This window comes from Bombina bombina, chromosome 1, assembly GCF_027579735.1.
Source record: "Bombina bombina isolate aBomBom1 chromosome 1, aBomBom1.pri, whole genome shotgun sequence".
Lineage (NCBI taxonomy): Eukaryota > Metazoa > Chordata > Amphibia > Anura > Bombinatoridae > Bombina > Bombina bombina.
In genome coordinates, this window is record NC_069499.1 from 831,880,205 (window position 1) to 831,892,482 (window position 12,278).

The 12,278-nt window shown below is 37.4% G+C and overlaps 1 protein-coding gene across 4 annotated transcripts in view; it reads right to left on the reverse strand.

The window, feature by feature from the left end:
- The window catches only part of ZNF185 (zinc finger protein 185 with LIM domain), a 334,258-nt gene that overhangs the window by 138,385 nt on the left and 183,595 nt on the right, over positions 1–12,278 (reverse strand). For all 4 annotated transcript variants that reach the window (XM_053699442.1, XM_053699440.1, XM_053699441.1 and 1 more), the window contains exon 20: positions 2,066–2,143. In XM_053699442.1, coding sequence (XP_053555417.1) covers positions 2,066–2,143 — 78 coding nt within the window. The remainder of the gene's footprint in view (positions 1–2,065; positions 2,144–12,278) is intronic.

Sequence of the window (12,278 nt, forward strand, 5' to 3'; positions counted from 1 at the left end):
CCTGGAGCTAAATGTTCCAAGAATTCACTAAAAAAAAGTGAAGCTCACGCTTTTAGCCATGCTGAGCCACCTCTAAGGAACACTCTCTCCAGCATAGTAAACGAAAACAGAAAGAGTCCAATCAGGAGAAAAGCCCTATATAAGTTATTACTATGAAGCAGTCATCACCAATATTGAATTATGTCATGTTTCCCTTTCACTTTGACCTTGAATCTTTTGTTAAGATGAAGGTTAAAATTCTTATAGTTTTTTTTTGTCTTGCATTTTCCAGCTCAGAAGCAATAATATACCCAGAAATATTATGTATGTAACGCAGGTGTTTTTCATATTTATTTAGCGGCTTCACTTATTAATTGGAATTGCTTGGAAATTTAATAAAAAGAAAAAAAAAAAGACCTGAACTGATGCACAGTGTTTTCTTGTGAATTCAAACATTTTGGGAATGGGCTAATGAGCTTTTTAGTGCTATATTCATTTAAACCTACAAACAGAAGAGGAATCATACGAGCTACCAAGCAAAGCTGATATCATTTTTATGTAAAGAATGAAAAAACATTTTATCAGAAATTTCACCTGCAGTCTCAAGTCCTGTTATGGGCTCCTGTGATGTTAGATGTGTTATTGTGGTGGGTATGTGTGTAGGTAGGTGACCCTCTCTTGCTTACATGGATGTTGCTAGCGGGTTACATTACATTGTAGGCTCAGATTGTGATATCACATTGATAATATATTGTAGAATGACTGCTATGGAACTTGAAAAATTGTCACTAGGAGTAATGCTCTTGGGAATGGATGGGTGGGTTTAATCCCTCAGGGAGACTCCCAATTGAGATCCATTTAGTCTGACTGATTATTCTCTTGATGTACTGGGCAGAAACACCAATTTGCTATGGTAATTAGGCCAAAACAATACTGCACTAAGGGCCAGAAGCTAGATCCAAGAAGAATGTTTTCATGCATATTTTCATACAATTCACATCCCTGTAGTTCAAGTCATCAATACATTTTCAGGCAACAGAATACAGAACGAGCCATGGAACAGATTAGCCTGATCATGACAATTCTGTTTGTTTGTTTTTTAAATACAAGTTTGACACTATATGCCTAAAAGCAACAATGTATTAATTGGGCGATGTGTGGCATATTTGACAACGTACACCTTAAAGGGACAGTCTACAATAGAATTTTTATTGTTTTAAAATATAGACAATCCCTTTATTACCCATTTCCCAGTTTTGCATAACCAACACAGTTATATTCATATACTTTTTACCTCTGTGATTACCTTGTATCTAAGCTTCTGCAGACTGCAGACTGCCCCCTCATCACATGACTCTTTATTATATATTGACTTGCATTTAAAGGGACATGACACCCACATTTTTTCTTTTATGATTTAGAAAGAGAATGCAATTTTAAACATCTTTCTAATTTACTTATATTATCTAATTTGTTTTATTATCTTGATATTCTTTGCTGCACATAGAAGCCTCGTGTGATTGGCTCACCATGTGCATTGCTTTTTCTTCAACTAAGGATATCTAAAAAATGAAGCAAAATAAATAATGGAAGTAAATTGTAATGTTGTTTAAATTTCTATTCTCTATCTGAATCATGAAAGAAAGATTTTGGGTTTAGTGGCCCTTTAATACTGTGTTGTGCTAAATCTAAAGTAACTCCCCGGGCATGAACACATTGTTATCTATATGGCCCACATTAACTAGAAGTCTCCTGTTGTGAAAAGCAAATTAAAACACATGTGATTAAGAGGCTGTCTATTGAGCCATTGAAACAGGCAGACATTTAGAGGTTTAAATGTTATAAAGTATAATAATCTAGCAATGTTGGTTGTGCAAAGCTGGGGAATGGATAGTTAAGGCAATATCTATCTTTTTAAACAATAAGAATTTTAGTGTAGACTGTCCCTTTAAATGTATGCTGTATTGAATGATTTTGAACAGATAGTGCCCATATTTCAACTGTTTTCAAAACATTATAAGGTCAGGAAACAGTATGATATTCATGTAGTACCTAATTTTAACCCATATAGGTTATGTTTGATTACCTCTCCCTTCCTGTGACCGTAGTGGTTCTGCTTCCAGTAGAGTATGTCCTGCCTGTCTCATTTGTAGTTGTATCATGTCTGTGTAAAGAAAATTACAAAAAGGTAAAGGAGTTTGCAAAAGAGCTACATTTTATATTTCATGGAAATTAATATCTTTTATTTTTACAGCAAAGATGATTTTGTTCAAAACAATAAAAAAACAACTAATATTTCATTACACAAGTACACATACATGAGATAGTGAAAATACAGGTGGTGTTGACCCAATTTAAATAAAAAATTGAAAAAATGTTCAGATTGAACTGTAGAAAAGTGCAGATGACTCTAAAAAAATATATATGTGAGTTAGGGCTTGAAAAAATAAGTTTTTGTGTGCATTATTTATAATTTTCCATGTACAGGATTTGTTTTGCTGCTTCTATAAGGAGAAGCAGAGAGGAATATGTTAAAAAGCCACAAAAATTTATGAGACAAACAGGGGGCCCCTGTGAGTGGAGCGCACTAGGCAGCTGCCTAGTTTAGCTGACGATCAATCAGCCTGTGAGCATCAGAAAGGGATCACAGAAGATACACTGCCTGGACAAAATATGTTTTTAAGTACTGAAGATTTGAGGATATTATGATTGAGCACATAATGAAGTTTCAAATAAGGGTTTCATTGTACAAGAAATGTGTGCGAGATAATGAGGGTAGACAAAGCTTAGGTAAGAAGAGAAAATAACTAAGGGTAGAACATTTGGAGGGGGGTCAGCATTGCAGTGATTTACATAGTTGCTAGTACATAATTAGCTAAAAGGGAAGATTAAATAAAATATCTAAGCCTTGAAGAAGGGTCTGCAGTAAAAGATGAGCTCAGAGAATCAGGCCTTGTGTTAGGGAAAATAAAACAACACTTTTCTTACATTAATTGCAGTAAATTATATTTCTTATGTCAACCAAGTAGAAGCATTTACCAACAAAATCAGTTGCACATCCAAGCTGGTGAATTAGAACATGGTAACTCTCACTACAGAAGCATTAAAGGGCCACCCTAACTATCCTACTGTGTCCTTGTACTCCAAGTAGTCCAATGACAAAGCTAAAAAGCAAACCTTAAAAGGACATGAAACCCAACTTTTTTCTTTCATGATTAAGAAAGAGAATGCAATTTTAAACAACTTTCTAATTCACTTCTATTATCTACATTGTTTAATTCTCTTGATATCCTTTGTGGAAAAGCATATCTAGATAGGCTCAGTAGCTGCTGATTGGTGGCTGCACATAGATGCCTTGTGATTGGCTCACCCATGTGCATTGCTATTTCTTCAACAAAGGATATCTAAAGAATGATGCAAATTAAATAATAGAAGTAAATTGAAATGTTGTTTAAAATTGTATTCTCTACCTGAATCATGAAAGAAAAAATGTGGGTTTAGTGTCCCTTTAAACACTAACAGGGAGGATTTGGTGAATTCTTCAAATAAATAGTATTTACTGCACTTACAGGGACACTAAACACCTTGTAATTACAATACAGCTAGATTACGAGTTTTGCGTTATGATTGAAAAAGCAGCGTTTATGGCCCATAACGCTTCATTTTCCCTAACGAGTCTTGTCGGTATAGGTGTACCGCACACCTTTTAGCCTGTCAACCAATGTCAGTACCGCACTTTAAAAAAAAGTCCTTTTTCAATGGGACTCCCATAGCACCGGTATTACAAGTTTGCCTGAGAGGCCAAAAAGTGATCGGTACACTCCATAACCACAAGATCTGTAACGCCATCTAAAGTCAGCAGTTATGAGTTTTATGCTACAAAGCTGTAACATAAAACTCATAACTAAAGTGATACAAAGTACACTAACACCCATAAACTACCTATTAACCCCTAAACTGAGGCCCTCCCACATTGCAAACCCTATAATAAATGTATTAACCCCTAATCTGCCACTCCGGACATTGCCACCACTATTAAAATGTATTAACCCCTAATCCACTGCTCCCCGACATTGTTGTCACTATAATAAAGTTATTAACCCCTAAACCACCGCCCTCCTGCATCGCAAACACTATTGAAATATTATTAACCCCTAATCTGCCGTCCGCCCACACCGCCACTATAATAAACCTATTAATTCCTAAACCGCAAGCCCCCCACAACGAGATATACTAAAATAAACTATTAACCCCTAAACCGAAAGCCCCCACAACAAAATATACTATAATAAACCTATTAACCCCTAAACCGCAAGCCCCCCACAATGAAAATACTAAATAAACTATTAACCCCTAAACCTAACGACCCCCTAACTTTATATTAAAATTACAATTTCCCTATCTTAAATTAAATTAAAACTTACCTGTCAAATGAAATAAATTAATTTTAAACTAACAATTAATCTATTATAATTATTAAACTAAAATTAAACTACCAATTAAATTAAACTAAACTAAATATTAAAAAAATCCTAACACTACTCTAAAAATTACAAAAAAAAAACTAAATTACAAAAAAAACCCCACTAAATTACGAAAAATAAGAAACAAATTATCGAAAATAAATAAGAATGACACCTAATCTAATAGCCCTATCAAAATAAAAAAACAACATAATTTATGTAAGAACTTACCTGATAAATTCATTTCTTTCATATTAGCAAGAGTCCATGAGCTAGTGACGTATGGGATATACATTCCTACCAGGAGGGGCAAAGTTTCCCAAACCTCAAAATGCCTATAAATACACCCCTCACCAGACCCACAAATCAGTTTAACGAATAGCCAAGAAGTGGGCTGATTAGAAAAAAGTGCGAAAGCATAAAAAAATAAGGAATTGGAATAATTGTGCTTTATACAAAAAAATCATAACCACCACAAAAAAGGGTGGGCCTCATAGACTCTTGCTAATATGAAAGAAATGAATTTATCAGGTAAGTTCCTTACATAAATTATGTTTTCTTTCAATGTAATTAGCAAGAGTCCATGAGCTAGTGACGTATGGGATAATGACTACCCAAGATGTGGATCTTTCCACGCAAGAGTCACTAGAGAGGGAGGGATTAAAATAAAGACAGCCAATTCCTGCTGAAAATAAATCCACACCCAAAATAAAGTTTAAATGAAAACATAAGCAGAAGATTCAAACTGAAACAGCTGCCTGAAGTACTTTTCTACCAAAAACTGCTTCAGAAGAAGAAAACACATCAAAAATGGTAGAATTTAGTAAAGTTATGCAAAGAAGACCAAGTTGCTGCTTTGCAAATTGATCAACCGAAGCTTCATTCCTAAACGCCCAGGAAGTAGAAACTGACCTAGTAGAATGAGCTGTAATCCTCTGAGGCGGAGTTTTACCCGACTCAACATAGGCATGATGAATTAAAGATTTCAACCAAGATGCCAAAGAAATGGCAGAAGCTTTTCTGGCCTTTTCTAGAACCGGAAAAGATGACAAATAGACTAGAAGTCTTTCGGAAAGTCTTAGTAGCTTCAACATAATATTTCAAAGCTCTAACAACATCCAAAGAATGCAATGATTTCTCCTTAGAATTCTTAGGATTAGGGCATAATGAAGGAACTACAATTTCTCTACTAATGTTGTTGGAAAGAATTCGAAAGAAGTTCGCAACACCGCCTTATCCTGATGAAAAATCAGAAAAGGAGACTCACAAGAAAGAGCAGACAATTCAGAGACTCTTCTGGCAGAAGAGATGGCCAAAAGGAACAAAACTTTCAAGAAAGTAATTTAATGTCCAATGAATGCATAGGTTCAAACGGAGGAGCTTGAAGAGCCCCCAGAACCAAATTCAAACTCCAAGGAGGAGAAATTGACTTAATGACAGGTTTTATACGAACCAAGGCTTGTACAAACAATGAATATCAGGAAGATTAGCAATCTTTCTGTGAAAAAGAACAGAAAGAGCAGAGATTTGACCTTTCAAGGAACTTGCGGACAAACCTTTATCTAAACCATCCTGAAGAAACTGTAAAATTCTCGGAATTCTAAAAGAATGCCAGGGAAAACTGATGAGAAAGACACCAAGAAATATAAGTCTTCCAGACTCTATAATATAATCTCTCTAGATACAGATTTACGAGCCTGTAACATAGTATTAATCACAGAGTCAGAGAAACCTCTTTGACCAAGAATCAAGCGTTCAATCTCCATACCTTTAATTTAAGGATTTGAGATCCTGATGGAAAAAAGGACCTTGCGACAGAAGGTCTGGTCTTAACGGAAGAGTCCACGGTTGGCAAGAGGCCATCCGGACAAGATCTGCATACCAAAACCTGTGAGGCCATGCTGGAGCTACCAGCAGAACAAACGAGCATTCCTTCAGAATCTTGGAGATTACTCTTGGAAGAAGAACTAGAGGGCAGAAGATATAGGCAGGATGATACTTCCCAAGGAAGTGATAATGCATCCACTGCCTCCGCCTGAGGATCCCGGGATCTGGACAGATACCTGGGAAGTTTCTTGTTTAGATGAGAAGCCATCAGATCTATTTCTGGAAGTTCCCACATTTGAACAATCTGAAGAAATACCTCTGGGTGAAGAGACCATTCGCCCGGATGCAACGTTTGGCGACTGAGATAATCCGCTTCCCAATTGTTTATTCCTGGAATATGAACCGAAGAGATTAGACAGGAGCTGGATTCCGCCCAAACCAGAATTCGAGATACTTCTTTCATAGCCAGAGGACTGTGAGTCCCTCCTTGATGATTGATGTATGCCACAGTTGTGACATTGTCTGTCTGAAAACAAATGAACGATTCTCTCTTCAGAAGAGGCCAAGACTGAAGAGCTCTGAAAATTGCACAGAGTTCCAAAATATTGATCGTAATCTCACCTCCTGAGATTCCCAAACCCCTTGTGCTGTCAGAGACCCCCACATAGCTCCCCAACCTGTAAGACTTGCATCTGTTGAAATTACAGTCCAGGTCGGAAGAACAAAAGAAGCCCCCTGAACTAAACGATGGTGATCTGTCCACCACGTCAGAGAGTGTTGTACAATCAGTTTTAAAGATATTAATTGAGATATCTTTGTGTAATCCCTGCACCATTGGTTCAGCATACAGAGCTGAAGAGGTCGCATGTGAAAACGAGCAAAGGGGATCGCGTCCGATGCAGCAGTCATAAGACCTAGAATTTCCATGCATAAGGCTACCGAAGGGAATGATTGTGACTGAAGGTTTCGACAAGCTGAAATCAATTTTAGACGTCTCTTGTCTGTCAAAGACAGAGTCATGGACACTGAATCTATCTGGAAACCCAAAAAGGTTACCCTTGTCTGAGGAATCAATGAACTTTTTAGTGAATTGATCCTCCAACCATGATTTTGAAGAAACAACAAAAGTCGATTCGTATGAAATTCTGCTAAATGTGAAGACTGAGCAAGTACCAAAGATATCGTCCAAATAAGGAAATACCACAATACCCTGTTCTCTGATTACAGATAGAAGGGCACCGAGAACCTTTGTAAAAATTCTTGGAGCTGTTGCTAGGCCAAACGGCAGAGCCACAAACTGGTAATGCTTGTCTAGGAAAGAGAATCTCAGAAACTGATAGTGAGCTGGATGAATCGGAATATGCAGATATGCATCCTGTAAATCTATTGTAGACATATAATGCCCTTGCTGAACAAAAGGCAGGATAGTCCTTACAGTTACCATTTTGAATGTTGGTATCCTTACATTACGATTCAATATTTTTAGATCCAGAACTGGTCTGAAGGAATTCTCCTTCTTTGGTACAATGAAGAGATTCGAATAAAACCCCAGCCCCTGTTCCAGAACTGGAACTGGCATAATTACTCCAGCCAACTCTAGATCTGAAACACATTTCAGAAATGCTTGAGCTTTCGCTGGGTTTACTGGGACACGGGAAAGAAAAAATCTCTTTGCAGGAGGTCTTATCTTGAAACCAATTCTGTACCCTTCTGAAATAATGTTCTGAATCCAAAGATTGTGAACAGAATTGATCCAAATTTCTTTGAAAAAACGTAATCTGCCCCCTACCAGCTGGGCTGGAATGAGGGCCGCGCCTTCATGTGGACTTAGAAGCTGGCTTTGCTTTTCTAGAAGGCTTGGATTTATTCCAGACTGGAGATGGTTTCCAAACTGAAACTGCTCCTGAGGATGAAGGATCAGGCTTTTGTTCTTTGTTGAAACGAAAGGGAACGAAAACGATTATTAGCCCTGTTTTTATACCCTTAGATTTTTTATCCTGTGGTAAAAAAGTTCCTTTCCCACCAGTAACAGTTGAGATAATAGAATCCAACTGAGAACCAAATAATTTATTACCCTGGAAAGAAAGGGAAAGTAGAGTCGATTTAGAAGACATATCAGCATTCCAAGTTTTAAGCCATAAAGCTCTTCTAGCTAAAATAGCTAGAGACATAAACCTGACATCAACTCTGATAATATCAAAAATGGCATCACAGATAAAATTATTAGCATGTTGAAGAAGAATAATAATGTTATGAGAATCATGATCTGTTACTTGTTGCGCTAAAGTTTCCAACCAAAAAGTTGAAGCTGCAGCAACATCCGCCAAAGATATAGCAGGTCTAAGAAGATTACCTGAACACAAATAAGCTTTTCTTAGAAAGGATTCAATTTTCCTATCTAAAGGATCCTTAAAGGAAGTACCATCTGCCGTAGGAATAGTAGTACGTTTAGCAAGGGTAGAGATAGCCCCCATCAACTTTAGGGATTTTGTCCCAAAACTCTAATCTGTCAGACGGCACAGGATATAATTGCTTAAAACGTTTAGAAGGAGTAAATGAATTACCCAAATTATTCCATTCCCTGGAAATTACTTCAGAAATAGCACCAGGAACAGGAAAAACTTCTGGAATAACTACAGGAGATTTAAAGACCTTGTCTAAACGTTTAGATTTAGTATCAAGAGGACCAGAATCCTCAATTTCTAATGCAATTAGGACTTCTTTAAGTAAAGAACGAATAAATTACATTTTAAATAAATATGAAGATTTATCAGCATCAACCTCTGAAACAGAGTCCTCTGAACCAGAAGAATCATTAGAATCAGAATGATGATGTTCATTTAAAAATTCATCTGGATAAAGAGAAGTTTTAAAAGACTTTTTATGTTTACTAGAAGGAGGAATAACAGACATAGCCTTCTTAATAGATTCAGAAACAAAATCTCTTATGTTATCAGGAACACTCTGAACATTAGATGTTGATGGAACTGCAACAGGTAATGGTATTTTACTCAAGGAAATATTTTCTGCATTAACAAGTTTGTCATGACATTTAATACAAACAACAGCTGGAGGAACAGCTACCAAAAGTTTACAGCAGATACACTTAGCTTTGGTAGTTCCAGCACCAGGCAGCGATTTTCCTGAAGTATCTTCTGATTCAGATGCAACATGAGACATCTTGCAATATGTAAGAGAAAAAACAACATATAAAGCAAAATTGATCAAATTCCTTAAATGACAGTTTCAGGAATGGGAAAAAATGCCAAAGAACAAGCTTCTAGCAACCAGAAGCAATGAAAAATGAGACTTAAATAATGTGGAGACAAAAGCGAGGCCCATATTTTTTTAGCGCCAAATAAGACGCCCACATTATTTGGCGCCTAAATGCTTTTGGCGCCAAAAATGACGCCACATCCAGAACGCCGACATTTTTGGCGCAAAAGAACGTAAAAAAATTACGCAACTTCCGGCGACACGTATGACGCCGGAAACAGAAAAGATTTTTTGCGCCAAAAAAGTCTGCGCCAAGAATGACGCAATAAAATGAAGCATTTTCAGCCCCCGCGAGCCTAACAGCCCACAGGGAAAAAGTCAAATTTTTTAAGGTAAGAAAAAATGATTGATCCAAATGCATTATCCCAAATATGAAACTGACTGTCTGAAAATAAGGAATGTTGAACATCCTGAGTCAAGGCAAATAAATGTTTGAATACATATATTTAGAACTTTATAAAAAAAAAGCGCCCAACCATAGCTTAGAGTGTCACAGAAAATAAGACTTACTTACCCCCAGGACACTCGTCTACATGTTGTAGAAAGCCAAACCAGTACTGAAACGAAAATCAGCAGAGGTAATGGTATATATATAAGAGTATATCGTTGATCTGAAAAGGGAGGTAAGAGATGAATCTCTACGACCGATAACAGAGAACCTATGAAATAGACCCCGTAGAAGGAGATCATTGCATTCAAATAGGCAATACTCTCCTCACATCCCTCTGACATTCACTGCACGCTGAGAGGAAAACCGGGCTCCAACCTGTTGCGGAGCGCTATATCAACGTAGAATCTAGCACAAACTTACTTCACCACCTCCATAGGAGGCAAAGTTTGTAAAACTGATTTGTGGGTGTGGTGAGGGGTGTATTTATAGGCATTTTGAGGTTTGGGAAACTTTGCCCCTCCTGGTAGGAATGTATATCCCATACGTCACTAGCTCATGGACTCTTGCTAATTACATGAAAGAAAAATAGCCTACAATAAACTACCAATGGCCCTTAAAGGGCCTTTTGTGTGGCATTGCCCCAAAGATATCAGCTCTTTTACCTAAAAAAAAATACAAACACCCTCACAACAGTAAAACCCACCACCCCCACAACCAACCCCCCAAAATAAAATAACTATCTAAAAAAAACCTAAGCTAACCATTGCCCTGAAAAGGGCATTTGCATGGGCATTGCCCTTAAAATGGCATTTAGCTCTTTTACATGCCCAGACCCTAAACTAAAAATAAAACCCACCCAAAAAATCCTTAAAAAAACCTAACACTAACCTCCGACGATCCACTTACAGTTCTTGAAGTCCCGCTTGAAGGATCCATCCAGCCGGCGAAGTCATCATCCATGCAGCAAGAAGTCTTCATCCAGGCGGCCTCTTCGATCTTCATCCAGCCGGCGAAGTCCTCATCCAGGCGGCAAGAAGTCCTCATCCAGACGGCATCTTGTATCTTCATCCATCCGGAGCGGGTCCATCCTGAAGACATCCGGCGCCTTGCATTCCTATTGGCTGAAAGGTTTCAATCAGCCAATAGGAATTAGAACTGCTAAAATCCTATTGGCTGATCCAATGATTGAAATCTTTCAGCCAATAGGAATCCAAGGGACGCCATCTTGGATTGCATCCCTTGCATTGAAGTTCCAGTTTACCGCGGCGACCATATGAAGAGGATGCTCCACGCCGGATGTCTTCAGGATGGACCCGCTCCATGCCTGCTGGATGAAGATAAAAGATGCCGCCTGGATGAGGACTTTGCCGGCTGGATGAAGATCGAAGATGCCGTCTGGATGAAGACTTCTTGCCGCATGGATGATGCCTTTTCAGGGCAATGGTTAGCTTAGGTTTTTTTAGATAGTTATTTTATTTGGGGGGGTTGGTTGTGGGGGTGGTGGGTTTTACTGTTGGGGGAGTTTGTATTTTTTTTACAGGTAAAAGAGCTGAAATCTTTGGGGCAATGCCCCACAAAAGGCCCTTTTTTTGGGGGGCTTTTTTATTTTTATAGGGCAATTAGATTAGGTGTAATTATTTTTTATTTTTGATAATTTGTTTCTTATTTTTTGTAATTTAGTGTTTGTTTATCATGTAATTTAGTTATTTTTATTTTTAGTAATTTTAGAGTTTATTTTTTTTTGTAGTGTTAGGTTTTAGTGTAAGGCAGGTTAGGTTTTATTTCACAGGTAAGTTTGTATTTATTTTAACTAGGTAGTTAGTAAATAGTTAATCACTATTTACTAACTAGTCTACCTAGTTAAACTAAATACAAACTTACCTGTGAAATAAAAATAAAACCTAAGCTAGCTACAATATAAGTATTAGTTATATTGTAGCTAGCTTAGGTTTTATTTCACTGGTAAGTTTGCATTTAGTTTAAAATAGGTATTATTTAGTTAATAATTATAACTTTAGTTTTTTTAGTTATGTTAAAGTTAGGGGGTGTTAGGCTTAGGGTTACGTTAGGGTTAGGTTTAGGGGTTAATGTATTTATTTAGTGGTAGTGATGTGGGAGGCCAGAGGTTTAGGGGTTAATAACTTTAGTATAGTGGCGGCGACATTGGGAGCGGAAGATTAGAGGTTCATAGTTTTATGTAGGTGGTGGCGATGTTGGGCTGGCAGATTAGGGGTAAATAACATTATGCAGGTAGTGGCCGATTAGGGGTTAATAACATTATGTAGGTGGCGGCGATGTTGGGGGTGGCAGATTAGGGGTGTTTAAACTTGGGGGTTTATGTT